The sequence below is a fragment of the Melanerpes formicivorus genome, unplaced genomic scaffold (assembly GCF_026170545.1).
Source record: "Melanerpes formicivorus ecotype bairdi unplaced genomic scaffold, bMelFor1.0.p_v2 SCAF_34, whole genome shotgun sequence".
Lineage (NCBI taxonomy): Eukaryota > Metazoa > Chordata > Aves > Piciformes > Picidae > Melanerpes > Melanerpes formicivorus.
The window spans coordinates 4,765,743-4,785,850 of NW_027142386.1; the positions used below are offsets into that span (position 1 = coordinate 4,765,743).

The 20,108-nt window shown below is 53.6% G+C and overlaps 1 protein-coding gene across 1 annotated transcript in view; it reads right to left on the bottom strand.

Annotated features, from left to right (window-relative positions):
- Nucleotides 1-20,108, bottom strand: part of ADAM28 (ADAM metallopeptidase domain 28) — a 36,601-nt gene that overhangs the window by 4,168 nt on the left and 12,325 nt on the right. Inside the window, exons 7-20 of the mRNA XM_068156559.1 lie at nucleotides 19,265-19,327; nucleotides 17,380-17,451; nucleotides 15,044-15,213; nucleotides 14,780-14,864; nucleotides 12,843-12,973; nucleotides 12,071-12,248; nucleotides 11,016-11,105; nucleotides 9,630-9,825; nucleotides 6,726-6,828; nucleotides 4,255-4,411; nucleotides 3,284-3,364; nucleotides 2,069-2,147; nucleotides 981-1,071; nucleotides 61-160 (exon numbers count right to left, since the gene is read on the bottom strand). Coding sequence (XP_068012660.1) covers nucleotides 61-160; nucleotides 981-1,071; nucleotides 2,069-2,147; nucleotides 3,284-3,364; nucleotides 4,255-4,411; nucleotides 6,726-6,828; nucleotides 9,630-9,825; nucleotides 11,016-11,105; nucleotides 12,071-12,248; nucleotides 12,843-12,973; nucleotides 14,780-14,864; nucleotides 15,044-15,213; nucleotides 17,380-17,451; nucleotides 19,265-19,327 — 1,596 coding nt within the window. The remainder of the gene's footprint in view (nucleotides 1-60; nucleotides 161-980; nucleotides 1,072-2,068; nucleotides 2,148-3,283; nucleotides 3,365-4,254; nucleotides 4,412-6,725; nucleotides 6,829-9,629; nucleotides 9,826-11,015; nucleotides 11,106-12,070; nucleotides 12,249-12,842; nucleotides 12,974-14,779; nucleotides 14,865-15,043; nucleotides 15,214-17,379; nucleotides 17,452-19,264; nucleotides 19,328-20,108) is intronic.

A 20,108-nucleotide genomic window follows, 5' to 3' on the forward strand; every position in this document is an offset into this window, starting at 1 on the left:
CAACCCCTCGCTCACAGTCCCAGGGGGACAATAGCCAAGGCAGTGCCTCCCTGCTCTTACCTTCTGGGCAGGTACTGCCAGCACAGGCTGTTCTCTGTGTCTTTGTTCTTGATCCACAAAGACCTGGTTTGTGGCTCCAGGTCCCCTTCTGGTCTGGCAGCTGAGCAAATATTACATAGAAGTGTAAATCTGACCTGGCTGAGGTAAAAAATCCCAGCTGGTGTGTTACACAGCCAGGGCCTTTGCGTCTCCCCTCTCTTTCTTTCTCCATCCCTTTCTTTTTCCCCACTCTTCCTTCCCCCCTTTCCTTTTTTCTTTCTTTCCTTCTTCCTTTCTTCCTCTTTCTCTATTTCTCTTTCTCTCTCTCTCTTTCCCTCTCTCTTCCTTTCTCCCTTCCTTTCTCCCTTCCTTCCTTCCTTTCTTTTTCTCCCTCCCTTTCTTCCTTTCTCCCTTTCCTTCCCCCCTCCCTCCCTTTCTCCTTCCCTCCCTTTCTCCCTCTTTCTCTATTTCTTTCTCTCTCTCTCTCGCTTTTTCTCTCTCTCTCTTTCTCTTTCTTTCTTCCTTCCTTTCTCCCTTCCTTCCTCCCTTCCTTCCTTTCTTCCTTCCTTTTTCTCCCTCCCTTTCTTCCTCCCTTTTTCTTTCTTTCTCCCTCCTGTTCTTTCTCTCTTTCCTTCCCCCTCTCCCTCCCTTTCTCCTTCCCCCCCTTTCTCCCTTCCCCCCTTCTTTCTCCCTCCTTTTATTTTTCTCTCCCTTTCTTTTCCCCTCTCCTTCTCCCTCCCTCCCTCCCTCCCACAGTTTCAGGACTCCACTCTTCTCCCAGCTATGACCTTTCTGAAACATCTCCCCAAAGATCACAGCCCAAATTCCTTGGCTTCCCAGTGCCTGACTCCCTCCATTCCCTTAGAAAACCCCTGGCTAAAACCTGGGTGGCAGCTGCTTGGCTTTAGGGCACTTTTGGCTCTCTGGGGGCAGCATTTTACCTCTTCTGGGACACTCTGCAGCGGATCAGCAGCACAGCTGTGGTTGCTGTGGCTGCAAGGACAACCAGCACCCCGATAGCAACAGCAAAGCCTGTCAGGAAGAGAGGACACAAGCTGCTGGGTCCTAAATGTTCCACTCTTAATGAGCAGTTTCCCATTACAAGCTTTTTTCCCCCCCTCAAGGTCTAGACCCTCTGTGTCCTCAGGCTTAGGGCTTCTTCTCCTGCCACAGGTGATGGGAATCATAAAGGTTGGAGAAGAACTCCAAGATCATAGAATCAGAGAATGGTTTGGGTTGGAAGGGACCTCCAAAGGTCATCTTGTCCAATCCCCCTGCAGTCAGCAGGGACAGCTCCAACTGGATCAGGCTGCCCAGGGACACATCAAATCTGATCTTGGATGCCTCCAGGGATGGGACCTCCATCAGACCCCTGGGCAACCTGTTCCAGTGTCTCACCCTCCTCACTGTGCAGAACTTCCTCCTGATGTCCAACCCAAACCTGCCCTGCTCCAGTTTCAAGCTATTGTCTCTCATCCCATCCCCACAGGCACTTCTGAGCAGTCCCTCCCCAGCCTGCCTGTAGGTCCCCTTCAGCTATTGAAATGCAGCTCTAAGGTCTCCCTGGAGCCTTCTCCAGGCTGAATAACCCCAACTCTCCCAGCCTGTTCTTGCAGGAGAGGTGCTCCAGGCCTCTGATCTGCTGTGCACAAAGTTACTTTCCTTCAGATGTAGATCAGCTAAAGGCCAGCTCTGTGCAGATCATAAAGGAATGAACTTGCTTGGCTCCATGACAGCAAAGCCTCTGGGAGCTTTCCTGCTCTCAAACCTGACAGTCTGTTTGTTATCTCAGGATGGGGAACAGCAGAGCCTGCTGCTCTGAGCAGTCTCCTGGGTGCACCACTTCTGTCAGCTCAGAAAGAAAAATTACTCACTCCAGGCATTCCTTAAGCTGCAGCAGCTTCAGGATGCACAGAAATCAGAGCCCTGGATGTTTGCAAAGGATGTCTGGCACCCAGTGCAGGCTCAGGCTGCCTGATTGAGGTTAGAGGGGAGGACAGGCCCCCAGGTGTGGCCACGCAGCACTTACTGATGAATGTGGATGAGCTGTCACAGGTTGGTGGTGCCCATCCTTCCTCACACTGGCACTGCAGCTCGTGGTTACACACCTAGGGAAGCACAGAGAGGTTCAGGCTGGAACAGGAGTGAAGGTCTCATGCCAGAAAGTTACAGTGGTGGTCAGGGTCCTGACAGACTTCTTGAAGCCAGGTCTGGAAACCTCCTCTCATTTTCCTTGGGCTGAAATTCAGCAGACAGAGCAGCAGTTCTGGGCTGCAAAGGGCAGGGCTGAGTGTCTGCTGTCTTATAGAATCATAGAAACACAGAATGCTTTGGCTTGGAAGGGACCTTTAAAGGTCATCTAACCCAACCCCACTGCAGTCAGCAGGGACATGCTCAACTAGAGCAGGTTGCTCTCAGCCCAATCAATCCTGACCTTGAATGTCTCCACCACCTCCCTGGGCAGCCTGTTCCAGTGTCTCACCAGCCTCACTGTGCAGAACTTCCTCCTGATGTCCAGCCTAAACCTCCCCTGCTCCAGTTTCAAACCATTGTCCCTCAGGCTGTTACTCCAAGTCTCCAAGTCCCTCCCCAGCCTTCCTGTAGGTCCCCTCCAGATATTGAAGTGCAGCTCTAAGGTGACCCTGGAGCCTTCTCTTCTCTAGGGTGAACAGCCCCAACTCTTCCAGCCTGGGAGATCCTCCAGCCCTCTGATCATCTTTGTACCCTCCTCTAGACCCTCTCCTTCAGGTCCATGTCCCAAGGCTCCACAGGTAGGCACAGTCCTCCAGGTAAGGTCTCCTCAGAGCAGAGCAGAGTGGCAGAACCACCTCTCCTGACCAGCTGGGTGTTTCTGAAAGCTACAGCACACAGCACAAAGTCACTCTTCACACCTGCAGATCTCTCAGTGCTCAAAGAAGGTGAACACAATCATCTTCCCCAAACAGAAGATGTCCTGGGAGAGAATTGCTGTGATGCTGTGGCTCAGAGGCAGGGTTGGGCACAGAATCTGTGTCCATCACCTGTGACCTCCATAGGGAAAATACTGCTGCTGTTAGCAGGTCAGATTTGCTTTGACTGAAAGAAAAACCCCAAAGCACACAGGAAGCTTCTGATGGCACCAGGTGTGCAAATTCCTACCCCAATGGCTGCCTCATCGATGCTGGCCTGAAATGCTGCCACTAACAAAGTCTGTAGCTGATATAACTTTGAAAAGAGTTACTAGAATCGAATGCTGGAGTCTTACAGCATGGCCAGAGCACTTGGCAGAGCAGTTGGTTGACCTGAAGACATCTTCAGCATAAACACATTCTCCATTGCTGCACACCTGGAATGCACAGAGCAAAGGTTAGCCAAGGGGCTGAGCACCTCCAGAGCATGCAGAGCTTGCCTGTGGCTGTGTAGAGAGTGCTGGAGAGTAAAAGGGGGTACAGAAGTGGGGCTGCAAGTCACATAGACCCACATGAAGGGTTTGAGCTTAGAGCCGTGTGGAATCACAGAATTGGCAAGGTTGGAAGGGACCTCAAGGCTCAGCCAGCTCCAACCCCCCTGCCATGGGCAGGGACACCTCACACCACAGCAGGTTGCTCACAGCCACATCCAGCCTGGCTGCAAACACCTCCAGGCATGAGGCAAAGAGTTTCACTCAGGCTGCTTTCTGTTGACTTTGGAGGTGGCCAGGTCAGAGCTGGCTGAAATATTTATCACAGAATCATTTTGGCTGGAATCACACAGAACTGTCAGGGCTGGAAGGGACCTCAAGGATCAGCCAGTTCCAACCCCCCTGCCATGGGCAGGGACACCTCACACTACAGCAGGTTGCTCACAGCCACATCCAGCCTGGCCTTCAAAGCCTCCAGGGGTGAGGCTTCCACCACCTCCCTGGGCAACCTGTGCCAGTCTCTCACCACCCTCATGGGGAACAACTTCTTCCTACAGTCTGATCTCAATCTCCCCTCCTCTAGCTTGGATCCATTCCCCCTCAGTCCTTTCATACTGCCACCCTAAGTCCCTCCCCAGCATTCTTGTAGCCCCTTTCAGATACTGGAAGGCCACAAGAAGGTCTCCTGGGAGCCTCCTGTTCTCCAGACAGAACAACCCCAACTCTCTCTGCCTGTCCACTTCAGTTTAAACATCTCTGTTGTCTGCTAAAGGAGCTACCAGTAAAAGCAAGAGTGAAAAAGGGGAGAGAAGGAGAAAGAGCTCTTCTGTACTGACCATCCCATTGCCACACTTGGTCCCATCCAGAATCATTCCCCGGTCGTCCAGGCCGCTTGGAGGAAAGCTTGCTTTGCAGGACATAAAAGCCACCAAGCTGCCAACACGAGGCATCTCCTCCCCCCCAGTGCAGAACAGCTTCCCACACATGATGTCTCTGGAAAGAGAACAAGAGCTGCTGGAACAGCTGCTGGAATGACATGGCACAGCCAAACCACCCAAACTGCTGCCTCCCCCAGCTCGGGTTTGGTGTGGATGGGAGCTGGCAGGGGAGAGCTGCAGAGAGGAGTTGTGGTTTGGGGGTTGGGTTGTGAGCAGGAGGTGGCAGGGTCTGGGGTTGGGTTGTGAGCAGGAGGCAGCTTCTGGGGTTGGGTTGTGAGCAGGAGGCAGGGTCTGGGGTTGGGTTGTGAGCAGGAGGTGGCAGGGTCTGGGGTTGGGTTGTGAGCAGGAGGTGGCAGGTTCTAGGGCTGGGTTGTGAGCAGGAGGTGGCAGGGTCTGGGGTTGGGTTGTGAGCAGGAGGCAGGCTCTGGGGTTGGGCTGTGAGCAGGAGGTGGCAGGTTCTAGGGCTGGGTTGTGAGCAGGAGGTGGCAGGTTCTGGGGTTGGGCTGTGAGCAGGAGGCAGCTTCTGGGGTTGGGTTGTGAGCAGGAGGCAGGGTCTGGGGTTGGGTTGTGAGCAGGAGGTGGCAGGGTCTGGGGTTGGGTTGTGAGCAGGAGGTGGCAGGGTCTGGGGTTGGGTTGTGAGCAGGAGGCAGGATCTGGGGTTGGGTTGTGAGCAGGAGGTGGCAGGTTCTAGGGCTGGGTTGTGAGCAGGAGGCAGGTTCTAGGGCTGGGTTGTGAGCAGGAGGTGGCAGGCTCTGGGGTTGGGTTGTGAGCAGGAGGTGGCAGGTTCTAGGGCTGGGTTGTGAGCAGGAGGCAGGCTCTGGGGTTGGGTTGTGAGCAGGAGGCAGGTTCTGGGGTTGGGTTGTGAGCAGGAGGCAGGCTCTGGGGTTGGGTTGTGAGCAGGAGGCAGGCTCTGGGGTTGGGTTGTGAGCAGGAGACAGGCTCTGGGGTTGGGTTGTGAGCAGGAGGTGGCAGGCTCTGGGGTTGGGTTGTGAGCAGGAGGTGGCAGGTTCTAGGGCTGGGTTGTGAGCAAGAGGTGGCAGGCTCTGGGGTTGGGTTGTGAGCAGGAGGTGGCAGGCTCTGGGGTTGGGTTGTGAGCAGGAGGTGGCAGGTTCTAGGGCTGGGTTGTGAGCAGGAGGTGGCAGGCTCTGGGGTTGGGTTGTGAGCAGGAGGTGGCAGGTTCTAGGGCTGGGTTGTGAGCAGGAGGTGGCAGGTTCTGGGGTTGGGTTGTGAGCAGGAGGCAGGCTCTGGGGTTGGGTTGTGAGCAGGAGGCAGGCTCTGGGGTTGGGTTGTGAGCAGGAGGCAGGCTCTGGGGTTGGGCTGTGAGCAGGAGGCAGGCTCTGGGGTTGGGTTGTGAGCAGGAGGCAGGCTCTGGGGTTGGGTTGTGAGTAGGAGGCAGGCTCTGGGGTTGGGTTGTGAGCAGGAGGCAGGCTCTGGGGTTGGGTTGTGAGCAGGAGGCAGGCTCTGGGGTTGGGTTGTGAGTAGGAGGCAGGCTCTGGGTTTGGGTTGTGAGCAGGAGGCAGGCTCTGGGGTTGGGTTGTGAGCAGGAGGCAGGCTCTGGGGTTGGGTTGTGAGCAGGAGGCAGGCTCTGGGGTTGGGTTGTGAGTAGGAGGCAGGCTCTGGGGTTGGGTTGTGAGCAGGAGGCAGGCTCTGGGGTTGGGTTGTGAGCAGGGTCACTTCACAGGCAGGGCTGTGTCTTGCTGTGCACACCCCTGCTCCCTCCAGGAGGGGTGGACTGGGTGATCTTTTGAGGTTCCTTCCAGCCCCTGACATTCTGTGAATCCTTCTCAGGCTGATCATTTGGAGGTTTGTTTTCTTGAATTCCAGGCTCCCAGCATGGTTAAGAGCTGGAAGGGACCTCTGGAGCTCATCCAGCTCACCCCCCCTGCTCTAGCAGGGTCACCCACAGCAGCTTTCCCAGGAGCAAAATGTCCAGGGGGGATTGGAAGCTCTCCACACCAGCAGACTCCACAACCTCTCTGGGCAGCCTGCTCCAGGCCTCCAGCAGCCTCACACCAAACAACTTTCTCCTCAGGGGCAAACAGAACCTCCTGACTGCCACTTTGTGCCCATTGGCCCTTGGCACCAGTGAGAACTTGCCCAGGATCACACTGTCCAGTCTCCAGAGAGGGACACTCCACAACCTCTCTGTGGAGCTGCTTCCCAGCAGGTCTCCCCTCACCTGTACTGCTGCAGGAGGTTATTGCTCCCTCCTAGGGGCTGGACCCTACTTCTGCCCTGGTTGAACTTCATGACTTGGCTTTACCACAACATTCAAAGTGAGCAAGGTAAAACACACAAAGGGAGGTGTCTTCTGCCTCTTAACTGAAAGGGAAAGGTCTCTCTCCTCCCAAAGCCCAGCAAGGTCTTACTTCTTCTGGCAGGGGACGTGGCTGCCTTTCTCCTTGCGGCAGTAGCCGTAGTACACTCCCTTCTTGTTCATCTGGTAGCAGGAAGCTGCCCCTTCAGTGGCCTCTGTGGAAGAGGGGGATCCAAAAGGGGTCAGGTTAGGTGAGAACTGATAACAGAGGCCTTGAGCAACCTGGTCCAGTGCCAGTGTCCCCTGCTAGGGGAGCTGCATGACTTTTGAGGTCCTTTCCAACCTAACCCAACCCATTCTGTGCCTCTGTGAATCCTCAGTGTTCTTCACTGGGGAAGGGACATTTGGTAAAGAGCTGAGGTTGCCCAACTCTGACATTTGATGTCTTCATTCTGCAGTGGTGCTGTGTGCACAGAGCAGGACCTCTCCTGTGCTCTCTCTCTCCAGTACAAACCATTTAACCTTGCCCAAGAGAAGCAACACAGTTAGGACTGGGAAGAGGTTAAAGCCACCAGACTCCTTCAGACACACAAAGGAATGCTAAAATTGGGCATTAATTTGAAGCAGAGACATTTGCTCTTCCTACCAGCAAAGAATATTCCCCCAGCTCCATCCCAGAGCTGTCTTACAAGTGCAAAAGAGGAACAGGCTTCCCACTTCCCACTTCTCTGGAAATAGGCTGTGCTGTGTGCTCAGCTCCTGTGGTTATCATCACTGAGTGTCAGACAGCAAAATAAGAACTAAGACCATGCTACAGACCAGGCCTCAATGGCATCCTGGCCTGGATCAAAAGCAGTGTGCCCAGCAGGAGTAGGGAAGTGATGGTGCCCCTTGTACTGGGCTCTGGTAAGTGCAGTGTTCAGTTCTGGGCTCTGGTAAGTGCTGTGTTCAGTTCTGGGTGCCACAGGATAAGACACTGAGGTCCTGGAGCACGTCCAGAGAACATCACCAAGGCTGGTGAGGGGTTTGAAGGGATCATATCAGGAGTGGCTGAGGGACCTGGGGCTGTTTAGCCTGGAGAAGAGGAGGCTGAGGGGAGACCTCACTGCTCTCTGCAGCTGCCTGAATGGAGGTTGGAGTGAGGCTGGTGTTGGTCTCTTCTCCCAAGTAGCCCCTGAGGGGATGAGAGGCAATGGCCTGAAATTGTGCCAGGGGAGGGTTAGGCTAGAGATGAGGAAACATTTCTTTACTGCAAGAGAGGTCAGAGGTTGGAACAGGCTGCCCAGGCAGGTGATGGAGTCCCCATCCCTGGAGGTGTTCAAGCATCTGAACATGTGGAGCTTTGGGATATAGCTCATGGCAGCTGGGTTCTGGCTGGACTCAGTGATCCTAAAGGTCATAGGATGTTAGGGGTTGAAAGGACCTTCAAAGATCATCAAGTCCAACCCCATCACCAGTTTTTTTTCCCAACCTTCATGATTCTGGGAATGATTGATGCAGATTTGCTGTTCCTGACTTACCAAAGCTCTGTGGAGAGGAGAAGGCTGAGAGGGATCTGAGCAATGTCTCTCAAGAGCTGAGGGCTGGGGGGCAGGAGGGAGGGGACAGGCTCTGCTCAGCTGCACCCTGGCACAGGCCAAGGGGCAATGGATGGAAACTGCAGCACAGGAGGTTCCACCTCAACATGAGGAAGAACTTCTTCACTGTGAGGGTCCCAGAGGCCTGGAGCAGGCTGCCCAGAGAGGTTGTGGAGTCTCCTTCTCTGGAGCCTTTCCAGCCCCATCTGGCTGTGTTCCTGTGTGACCTGTGCTGGATTCTCTGCTCCTGCTCTGGCAGGGGGGTTGGACACGAAGATCTCTGGAGGTCCCTTCCAACTCCTAACATCCTGGGATCCTGTGATGATTTACTAGCAGACAAAGCCTCCCTGTCTCTCTCTTTTTCCTTTGAGACCCACCTGGATGCATTCCTATGCAACCTGTGCTGGATTCTATGATCCTGCTCGGGCAAGAGGGGGTTGGACTCCAAGATCTCCAGAGGTCCCTTCCAATCCCTAACATCCTGGGAGCCTGTGAAGCTTTGCTAAGAGACAAGGCCTGTCTCTCTCCCTCTTTCCTTTGAGACCCACCTGAATGCATTCCTATGTGACCTGTGCTGGATTCTGTGGTCTGATTTGGCAGGGGGATTGGACTCAAATATTTCCAAAGGTCCCTTCCAACCCCTAACATCCTGTGAGCTGTGATCCTGTGAGCTGGGCTAGACCTTATGATCCTGCTCTGCCAGGGGGTTAGACTCGAAGATCTCCAAAGGTCCTTTCCAACATCTAACTTCCTGTGAGCTGTGATCCTGTAACCTGGGCTAGATCTTATGATGCTGCTCTGGCAGTGGGGGTTGGACTCAAAGGTCCCACTTCTGACACCAAAGCCATGGTTTAGTTAGTCATGAGGTCTTAGGTATTGGATAATAAATTGGACTTGATGATCTCTGAGGTCTTTTCCAACCTTATTCATGCTATGATCTCCCAAGGTCCCTTCCAAGCCCTAACACCTTTGAGCCTGTGATGATTTGTCTGCTAGACAAATCCTGCCTGTCTCTCTCTTCCCTTTCACCTAGGCAACCTTATTTATTTATTTAGAATAGAATAGAATAAACCAGGTTGGAAGAGACCTTCAAGATCATTGTGTCCAACTTATCATCCAACACCACCTAATCAACTAACCCATGGCACCAAGCACCCCATCGAGTCTCCTCCTGAACACCTCCAGTGATGGTGATTCCACCACCTCCCTGGGCAGCCCATTCCAATGGGCAATCACTCTCTCTGTGTAAAACTTCCTCCTGACCTCCAGCCAAAATCTCCCCTGGAGCAGCTTGAGACTGTGTCCTCTTGTTCTGGTGCTGGTTGCCTGGGAGAAGAGACCAACCTCTGCCTGTTTCAATCTCCCTTCAGGGAGTTGTAGAGATTTATTTATTTATTTATCCCCCCCCCCAAACCCCCCCAGCCCTGGCCTGCACTCACCTGGTCCAAAGGCAGCCTTGCACTGGCTGTCCCTGGTGGGGCAGGTGCCCATGTAGCAGTAGCCCTGGCCGTAGTTGCAGGGGTGGCCGTTGACGCGGAAGCGGTCGGCAGGGCAGCTGGCAGAGGCTCCTGTGCACATCTCAGCCAGGTCGCAGTCGTGCTGCACTGCTCGGCAGATGACTCCTGCCTTCCTGAACTGCAAGTGGGGGATGTGTGCTGGGTTACACCCACCCTCGATGGGGGCTGAAGAAAGAGCCCAGCCCCCCACAGGTGGACGAAAAGAAACTTGACCCCACCAGGAGCTCTGGGTCCAGTTCTGGAGCCCCTATTACAGGAAGGATCTGGAGGTGCTGGAGCATGCCCAGAGAAGGGCCACGAGGGTGAGCAGAGGGCTGGAGCTGCTCTGCTATGAGGACAGGCTGAGAGAGTTGGGGTTGTGAAGTCTGGAGAAGAGAAGGTTCCCAGGAGACCTTCTCGTGGCCTTCCAGTATCTGAAGGGGGCTCCAGGAAAGCTGGAGAGGGACTTTTGAGGGTGTCAGGGAGTGATACCCTAATGGTATCATTATGGTAATGATAGAACTGGGGGGGTTGCTTTCAACTGACCTGGTCTGGCAATTTTATGTTGGGGAGGAATTTCAACCCATCACACAGTGGCACAGTCAACACTCTCTGATGAGTGAACAGCACACTGAGCTGGGGGAGATGAATCCAGCCCCATCCTCGCTGTGCAAGAGCATGAGGAGCCAGACCTGGGCCTGATTTCAGGTTGGTTTTGGCAGCTGGCAACATATTTTTTTTTGCTTGGTTGTGCCTCAGGTTTTCTTTCCAGGAGAAAATGGGTGAGCAGAGTGTTGCTTTGAGCCCTTGTGGCTCTCTCTGATTCCCTGAAAGGAGGTTGGAGCCAGGTGGTCTCTTCTCCCAAGGAATAAATTATAGGACAACAGGAAATGGCCTCAAGTTGCCCCAAGGGAGGTTTAGGTTGGACATTAGAAGAAATTTCTTCACTAAAAGGCTGCTCAAAGGCTTCCCAGGGAGATGGTTGAATCCCCATCCTTGGGTGGGTTTCAAAGCCAAGGAGCTGTGGTGCTGAGGGCCACGGTTCAGCCCCAGCCTTGGTAGAGTTAGAGAATGGTTGGAGTGGATGATCTCAAAGGGCTTTTCCAACCAAAACAATTCTGTGGCTCCATGCCTCTGTGACTCTAAGGTTTCTCCAGGATGTAGAAATATTGAGCAGATTGTTAGCTGTGGAGTGGTTTGGGATGGCCACAGCTCAGCTGGCACTGCAGTGCTCTCTCAGTGATTCCAAGCACAGGGAGCTGGCTCTTTCTAAAGGTCCATTGCTGCTTTCTCCCAGGCACAGAAACAGGAGCTGAGGAGGAGCCTTACCTGGCAGTTCTCACAGCACTCTCCTTGTGCACAGGCAGAACCTGCTGTCAGTTTGCAGGTCTCGGGGTCGCAGCACTCGTTGGTGCACTCCTGTGACACAAGCAGCAGTCAGAGCTCTGCTACCTACCCCAGGCCTTTGTCCCCTCTTGCTCTGCCTTCCCCACCAACCACCCCCTTATTGAGGGAGGGGAGGAATCTTGCACCTGCACTTGGCTTCATGTGAAAAGCATTTTCAGCAGAAGCTGTGGGGAGTGGGCAGACAAAGAACACGAAGTGGGTTTGGTTATGAAAGTGCTGATGGAAGGCATCTGGGGAGCTTCCTTCTGCTGAGGTGGTTTTGTCTGGATGGTGTTTTGTTTTCCCCCTTTCAGTTCCTCTGTCAGCACAGCATCCCCATACCACATCCACCTTTTGGCATGCCCTTTACAGGGGGTGACCACGTCACAGATCAACAATGTGAGGAGCACAGGGACATGGCTTAGAGGTGACCTGGCAGTGCTGGGTTGAGAGCCAGACTTGATGAAGTAAAAAGGTAGAACAGGCTGAGAGAGTTGGGGTTGTTCAGTTTGGAGAAGGGAAGGCTCCAAGGAGATCTAATTGTGGCCTTCCAGTATCTGAAGAGGGCTACAAGAAAGCTGGGGAGGGACTTTTTAGGGGGTCAGGGAGTGATAGGACTGGGGGAGAATGGATCCAAGCTAGAGGAGGGGAAATTTAGATTAGACTTTAGGAAGAAGTTGTTCCCCAGGAGGGTGGTGAGAGACTGGCACAGGTTGCCCAGGGAGGTGGTGGAAACCTCATCCCTGGAGGCTTTGAAGGCCAGGCTGGATGTGGCTATGAGCAACCTGCTGTGGTGTGAGGTGTCCCTGGCCATGGCAGGGGGCTTGGCTCTGGCTGAGCCTTGAGGTCCCTTCCAGCCCTGACAGTTCTGTGTGATTCCAGCCAAAATGATTCTGTGATAAATATTTCAGCCAGCTCTGACCTGGCCACCTCCAAAGCCAACAGAAAGCAGCCTGAGTGAAACTCTTTGCCTCTCCCAGGTGCAGCTGTGCAGGTACCTCAGGAGTGCCACAGTCGCATTCCTCTCCCTTCTCCACGAAGTGGTTGCCGCAGGTGGCCGGAGCCACGATGCTGTTCACGTCTGGCATGTTGGTTAAGCATTCAGGCATTGCACTCATCATGAAGGACTCAAAGCTCTGGAGGCTGCAAGAGCTGAATCTCTTGGGGACGATAGAGCTAGGTTGAGAAAGCAGGAGGATTTGCATTGGTTGGTGTAGGCCTTCAGCACCTCCAGGGAAGGGGCATCCACAGCCTCCCTGGGCAACCTGCTCTAGCCTCTCCCCAGCCTCACTGGGAAGAATTCCTTCCCAATCTCCAGTCTAAATCTGCCCTCTTTAAGCTTCCATCCATTCCCTCTCATCCTATCACTACAAGCCCTTGTCCAAAGCCCCTCCAGAGTTCATCCAGCCTGGCCTTGAACACCTCCAGGCAGGGGGCATCCACAACACCCCTGGGCCCTCTGCTCCAGTGTCTCTCCATCCTCAATGGGAAGAATTTCTTCCTTATCTCCAGTCTCAGTCTCCCCTCTTCCTGCCCAAAGCCATTGTCCCTTCTCATATCACTCCAATCCCTTGCCAAAAGTCCCTCCCCAGCTCTCCTGGAGCCCCTTTAGGTACTGGAAGGCTGCTCTGAGGTCTCCCCAGAGCCTTCTCTTCTCCAGGCTGAACAGCCCCAACTCTCCCAGCCTGTCCCTACTTTTGGAAACCGATCCAAAGCCCATCTTGAACCACCCCATGCAGTCACAGCCTGGTTCTTGACCCAAAGTCCTACCTGACTGTGTCTGTCATGATGCAGACAGCACCACTACATGTGCAGGCTGGGGTGTCATGACTCATGCCAAGGTTGTGTCCCATCTCGTGTGCCATGGTAGCTGCAACTGCAATTTCATTCCTGCTGTGGTCCTGCAGAGATAGGAGCAAGCTCTTGTTTCAGTGAGCACTGTGGCACAGGTAGGAACATGAGAGAAGCCATGTGGGTGAAAAACAGGACAGGTTTTCTTCAAGTAACACTATCCTGACTCCTACTTGGGGGCTGAGATGTTGTTCAGTCCATGCATCTCTGCCACAGCTGATGCTAGGTTGCAGTAAAGCAGCAATGGGATGACAGCACTAATCAGCAGGAGTGAATTGGTCTAATTAAGTCTTTAGATACACAGGAGGAAGTCAGGCTGCCAAGTACCAGCTGACTGTGGAAGGGAACTCAACATCTGAACCTCTGAATCCTCTCTCAGGGTGGCTGTGATTCCACAAGTGCCAGAGAATTATTTGTCATCACACCAAGGTAAAAGTTATCTGCCCCACTCCGATCAGACCCCACCTGGAGCTCTGTGTCCAGTTCTGGAGCCTCTCTTTCAAGAAAGATCTGGAGGTGCTGGAAGGTGTCCAGAGAAGGGCCACAAGGAGGAGCAGAGGGCTGGAGCTGCTCTGCTATGGAGACAGACTGAGAGAGTTGGGGTTGTTCAGTCTGGAGAGGAGAAGGCTCTGAGGAGATCTAATTGTGGCTTTCCAGTATCTGCAGGGGGCTACAAGAAAGCTGGGGAGGGACTTTTGAGGGTGTCAGGGAGTGACAGGACTGGGGGGGTGGAGCAAATCTAGAAGCAGGGGGATTCAGATTGGGTGTTAGGAAGAAGTTGTTCCCCATGAGGGTGGTGAGAGCCTGGCACAGGTTGCCCAGGGAGGTGGTGGAAGCCTCATGCCTGGAGGTTTTGAAGGCCAGGCTGGATGTGGCTGTGAGCAACCTGCTGTAGTGTGAGGTGTCCCTGGCTGTGGCAGGGGGGTTGAGCCTTGAGGTCCCTTCCAACCCTGACAGTTCTGTGATTCTACAGGGTGGTTGTGCATGGAAAGGAAAGGCAGCTCAGGTGCTGTGCTGCATCTTTGTGTTTTGTGTTGCTTGGTGGGAGAGAGGATTTTCCTGGAGGGAAACCCTTGGTGGGAGCAGGATTTCCCTGCTTTTTCTTTCTGAGGGAAATCCAGCTGTATGAACAGCAGGTGAGGATGGAAATGCATAAAGCAGCAGGCAGGATACTGGTTGTCCTCTCCCAGCATAGCAGGGCAAATCTTGATGCAGCAAAGTTCATCCTGACACCTGGAAAAGCATCCTGGGATTTCCTTATGGTGTGGGGAAGCTGGACCTTGATGTGGGTCATTCCTCTTAGCAGCAAGGCCAGTCTGAAGCTGAGTGCCACAGCTGAGCTCTTGGTGCTGCTGTTAAAGTTTGGGTTCTGTTTTCCTGTTCAGGCTGAAGCTTAAGTGGAGTAGGTGTGGAGCTGTAGTTAAATGGCTAAAGTGGGGATGTCTGTCATGAAAACCAGAGCCAATTCCCAGTTCTAAACTGGGCAGAGGCACAGGATCAGTTATTCCTCTCCTCTGATCCTGTTGGAACCTGGTGTCCCCAGTGTGTGTGTCGGTGTTTGCTGTTGGCAGGCAGCTAAGAGAGCTCCCACGCTTTGTGTGTGCCTTATTTCCCCTCTGCCCTTCCATTTCACATCAAATCTTTGCCACTCACTTTCTACAGTCTAACAAAAAGCCATGCCATGAACCAGACAGAGAACTGAAAGTGTGGCACAGGCAATGATTTGCATTCAGAACATTCGCCGGTTGAGCGGAAAAAAGAAACAAAAGAGAACAAAACAAAACCCCTGAGCCCCACCACAGCCAAACCAGAGCAAAGCCTTTAAAACAACCAAAGAAATCAAAACTAAAGCAGACCTGAATAATACCTGCAGAATAAGTCTCACTGCAGATGGATTTCAGAAAGGCCAAGCCAATCGTTGTGCCCTCAAATTTGTAGCCCCTGGAAGGAAGGAGAAAAGCAAAGTGAAATTCACTGCTGCTGCTGCTGCTCAGAAAGCAGCTCTGAAGTTGAGGCTGCTGCCCTAAGCAGGTTGAAGGTTCTGAGCACATCGTGGTGAGCAGGTTTGGAAGGCCTGGAAGGTGGCTGGCAGTGGCAGCAGGGAGCAGGAGGACACCCACGTGATGAGCTGAGCGTTGTCGTTCCTTTTCCTCTTCAGCAAATCCGAAAGGCGCCACTTGGAGAAGCTGTCCAGGGTGAAGCTTGCAGCGTGGCCCAGGAGGCATTTGTCCCCATCTGTCCAGATCTCAAGGCCAACCAAAGCCACGTAGATGTTGATGGGCTTATAAACCTGCAGCAGAGGCAGAGTGCTGCTGTGAGCGTGAGGAACCTTGTGAAGGCTTCGGGAACAACCATCCTGGAAGTTGCTTCACTTGTGTCATAGAATCAGAGCACTGTTTGGGTTGGAAAAGACCTCTAAGATCATCCAGTCCAACCAGCAGCCTAACACCACCATGGCTACCAAACCATGGCCCCAGGTGCCATGGCCACAGGTTTCTTGGACACCTCCAGGGATGGGGACTCCACCACCTCCCTGGACAGCCTCTTCCAATGCCTCTTTCAGGCACTTGCAATACACAGCACTGCAGACCTGAGCTGAGCTTTTTCCTCACTTAAGATGTAGCTCAGAAGGCAAATTGTATCCAAGGCTGCATCCAAAGGAGCAGTGTGGGCAGCAGGGCAGGAGAGGGGATTCTGCCCCTGGGCTCTGCTCTGCTCAGACTTCACCACCAAGTCTACCTCCAGCTCTGCTGTCCCCAGCACAAGAAGGACACAGAGCTGTGGAGTGAAGCCAGAGGAGGCCACAAAGATGCTCCAAGGGCTGGAGCAGCTCTGCTGTGAGCACAGGCTGAGGGAGCTGCGGGTGTTCAGCCTGCAGAGGAGAAGGCTCCAGGGGGACCTCAGAGCTGCCTGCCAGGACCTGAAGGGATCCTGCAGGAAGGCTGCAGAGAGACTTTTGCTGAGGGTGTCTAGAGCCAGGCCAAGGGGGAATGGTTTGAAGCTGAGGCAGAGCAGGGTTAGAGTGGAGCTGAGGAAGAAGTTCTTCAGTGTGAGGGTGGTGAGAGTCTGGCCCAGGCTGCCCAGGGAGGCTGTGGCTGCCTCCTGCCTGGGGGTGTTGAAGGCCAGGCTGGATGAGGTCTTGAGCAGCTGAGTGTAGTTGAGAGGTGTCCCTGCCCATGGTGGGGAGGTTGGAGTGGATGATCTCTGAGGTCCCTTCCAACCTGAGCCATTTTATGATTCTGTAAAAACCCCAACAAACCAAAGAGGAATTCACATCCCACCCCCTCCACCCCCTCCACCCCCACACATTTAAAGCAGCTATAAAAATGGCTTTAAAATACCAAAAAAAAAGCAGCAACATTTCTGGAAGAAGTTTCACTTTCCAACGAAATGGAGAAGGGAGAATCACTGCCTTGCTTTTGAGGCACCACCACTGCCTTGCTTTTGAGGCATCACCACTGCCTTGCTTTTGAGGCAGCATCACTGCCTTGCTTTTGGGGCAGCATCACTGCCTTGCTTTTGAGGCAGCATCACTGCCTTGCTTTTGAGGCAGCATCACTGCCTTGCTTTTGAGGCAGCATCACTGCCTTGCTTTTGAGGCATCACCACTGCCTTGCTTTTGAGGCATCACCACTGCCTTGCTTTTGGGGCAGCATCACTGCCTTGCTTTTGGGGCAGCATCACTGCCTTGCTTTTGGGGCAGCATCACTGCCTTGCTTTTGAGGCATCACCACTGCCTTGCTTTTGGGGCATCACCACTGCCTTGCTTTTGGGGCAGCATCACTGCCTTGCTTTTGAGGCATCACCACTGCCTTGCTTTTGAGGCATCACCACTGCCTTGCTTTTGAGGCATCACCACTGCCTTGCTTTTGGGGCAGCATCACTGCCTTGCTTTTGGGGCAGCATCACTGCCTTGCTTTTGGGGCAGCATCACTGCCTTGCTTTTGGGGCAGCATCACTGCCTTGCTTTTGGGGCAGCATCACTGCCTTGCTTTTGGGGCAGCATCACTGCCTTGCTTTTGGGGCAGCATCACTGCCTTGCTTTTGGGGCAGCATCACTGCCTTGCTTTTGGGGCAGCATCACTGCCTTGCTTTTGGGGCAGCATCACTGCCTTGCTTTTGGGGCAGCATCACTGCCTTGCTTTTGGGGCAGCATCACTGCCTTGCTTTTGGGGAATCACTGCCTTGCTTTTGGGGAATCACTGCCTTGCTTTTGAAGGATTCCATCACTCACTGTCACAAGTGCTAAGACAATGTGGTCCCAACCTGCCTGTACAGAAACTTCCTCTCTGAAGGCAAGGAACATGATAACAGGGGCAGAGGTGTTCACTTTGGTTCACAGATGACAACAAAGTTCAGTTTTCTTTCTTCCCTATGTTCTAAGGATGAAATTTTGTGACATGTGCAAAAGGAGGACACTCAGGACTCCTTTCTGCTGCCAGCAGCTTGCTCTCACCGTGTTGATGTAATTGACTATTCCAAATATCCTTTGCCTCACAGCTGAGACATCTTCCTCATACTTCTTGTACTGAAAGAGGGAATACAGAGTGTTAGGAGAAAGGGAGGGCAAAAAAGGGATTTAGCAAAAAAGAAATATCCTGTGGGATCATAGAATCCTTTTTGTTGGTTCTGCCTCTTTCCTCTGCTCTGCTGAGACCTCATCTCCAGTCCTGCCTCCAGCTCTGCTGTCCCCAGCAGAAGAAGGACACACAGCTGGTAGAGAGAGTCCATAGAAGGCCACAAAAATGATCCAAGGGCTAGAGCAGCTCTGCTTGAGCAAGGGAGCTGGGGGTGTTCAGCCTGCAGAGAAGACTCCAAGGGGACCTCAGAGCTGCCTGCCAGGACCTGAAAGTATCCTGCAGGAAGGCTGCAGAGAGACTTTTGCTGAGGGTGTCTAGAGCCAGGCCAAGGGGGAATGGTTTGAAGCTGAGGCAGAGCAGGGTTAGAGTGGAGCTGAGGAAGAAGTTCTTCATCGTGAGGGTGGTGAGAGTCTGGCCCAGGCTGCCCAGGGAGGCTGTGGCTGCCTCCTGCCTGGGGGGCCACAGAATCAACCAGGTTGGAAGAGACCTCCAAGATCATCAAGTCCAACTAATCACCCAACCCACGACACTAAGTGCCTCATCCAGGCTCTTTTTAAACACCTCCAGGGAGGTCGACCCCACCCCCTTCCTGGGCAGCCCATTCCAAAGGGCAATCTCTCTCCCTGTGAAGATCTTCTCTCTAAGATCAAGCCTAAACTTCCCCCTACACAGCTTGAGGTGTTCAAGGCCAGGTTGTATGAGGCCTTGAGCAGCTGAGTGCAGCTGAGAGGTGTCCCTGCCCTTGGTGGGGAGGTTGCAACAGATGATCTCCGAGGTCCTTTCCAACCTGAGCCATTCTTTGATGATTTCTATGAAAAGCCCTTTGAGCTCATCCAGTCCAACCATTCTCTAACCCTGCCAAGTCTGGGGCTGAACCATGTCCCTCAGCACCACACCTCTGCCTCTTCAACAAGTCCAAGTGCCAGGTGCTGCACTTTGGCCACAGCAACCCCATGCAGAGCTACAGGTTGGGGATGGAGTGGCTGAGAGCTGCCAAACAGAGAGGGACCTGGGGGTGCTGATTGGCAGCTGCCTAAACATGAGCCAGCAGTGTGCCCAGGGGGCCAAGAAGGCCAAGGGCATCCTGGCCTGCATTAGGAACAGTGTGGCCAGCAGGAGCAGGGAAGTCATTGTGCCCTGTGCTCAGCACTGGTTAGGCCACACCTTGAGTCCTGTGTCCAGCTCTGGGCTCCTCAATTTAGGAAGGACATTGAGAGACTTGAAGGTGTCCAGAGAAGGGCAACAAAGCTGGGGAGGGGTCTGGAGCACAGCTCTGTGAGGAGAGGCTGAGGGAGCTGGGGTTGCTTAGCCTGGAGAAGAGGAGGCTCAGGGGAGACCTTCTTGCTCTCTACAACTCCCTGCAGGGAGGTTGTAGCCAGGAAGGGGTTGGTCTCTTCTCCCAGGCAGCCAGCACCAGAACAAGAGGACACAGTCTCAAGCTGTGCCAGGGGAGGTTTAGGCTGGAGGTGAGGAGAAAGTTCTTCCCAGAAAGAGGAATTGGCCATTGGGATGTGCTGCCCAGGGAGGTGGTGGAGTCCCTATCCCTGGAGGTGTTCAAGAGGGGATTGGACGTGGCACTTGGAGCCATGGTTTAGTAGTCCTGAGCTCTTGGGTGACAGGTTGGACTTGATGATCTTTGAGGTCTCTTCCAACCTTCTTGATTCTATGATTCTAGACACCTCCAGGGATGGGGACTCAACCACCTCCCTGGGCAGCCTGTTCCAGGCACTGAGATGAGAACCAAACCATTTCACTACTCACCAAACTGTTGTCTGCAACTATGTAAACTTCCAGGTACTTTTTGGATTTCAGGTATGCTTTTATCTACAAAAAGATAACCAAAAAGGATGCATTTCAATGACTTCTCAGGGCTGTCCTCAGTCTCAAGCTCTGCAATTCCCAACCCAGGTGGGAGTTGTGAGGGTGTTGCTTTGGCCAGGCCATGGGGAATGGGGCTGCCTTGTTTTAAAGGGGTGAAAAGCAGGCTGAATGTTGCTGTGAGCATGGAGATTGTGCAGGGCAAAGAGCATTTAGGTGTTTGAAGAGGTAAAGGTACCCAGGCTGAGAGAGGTGGGGGGGCTGTTCAGCCTGGAGAAGGCTCTGGGGAGATCTTAGAGCAGCCTTCCAGTACCTGAAAGGGGTCCCAGGAGAGCTGGGGAGGGATATTTGACAAGGGCTGGGAGTGACAGGAGAGGAGATGATGGCTTTGGGCTGGAGTGGGGGGAAATTTAGACTGGAGATTAGGAAGAAATTCTTTCTAGTGAGGGTGGGGAGAGCCTGGCACAGGTTGCCCAGGGAGGTTCTGTCTGCCTCCTCCCTGGAGGTGCTCAAGGCCAGTTTGGATGAGGCCCTGAGCAACCTGGGCTGGTGGGAGGTGTCCCTGCCCATGGCAGGTGGGGTTGGAACTGGATGACCTTTAAGCTCCCTTCCAACTCAAAGCATTCCATGAATCTCTGAGTATCTAAAGCTGTAAGTACATGCAGAGAGGCACTGGTTCTTTAGGATCTGCTTGGGCTTCACTGGGCACCATTGCTTCTTTCCAGCCAAAGTGAGATGTGTGCTCCCCACAGGGTGCTCCTATGGCTGTGGTTTCCTTTCTGACATC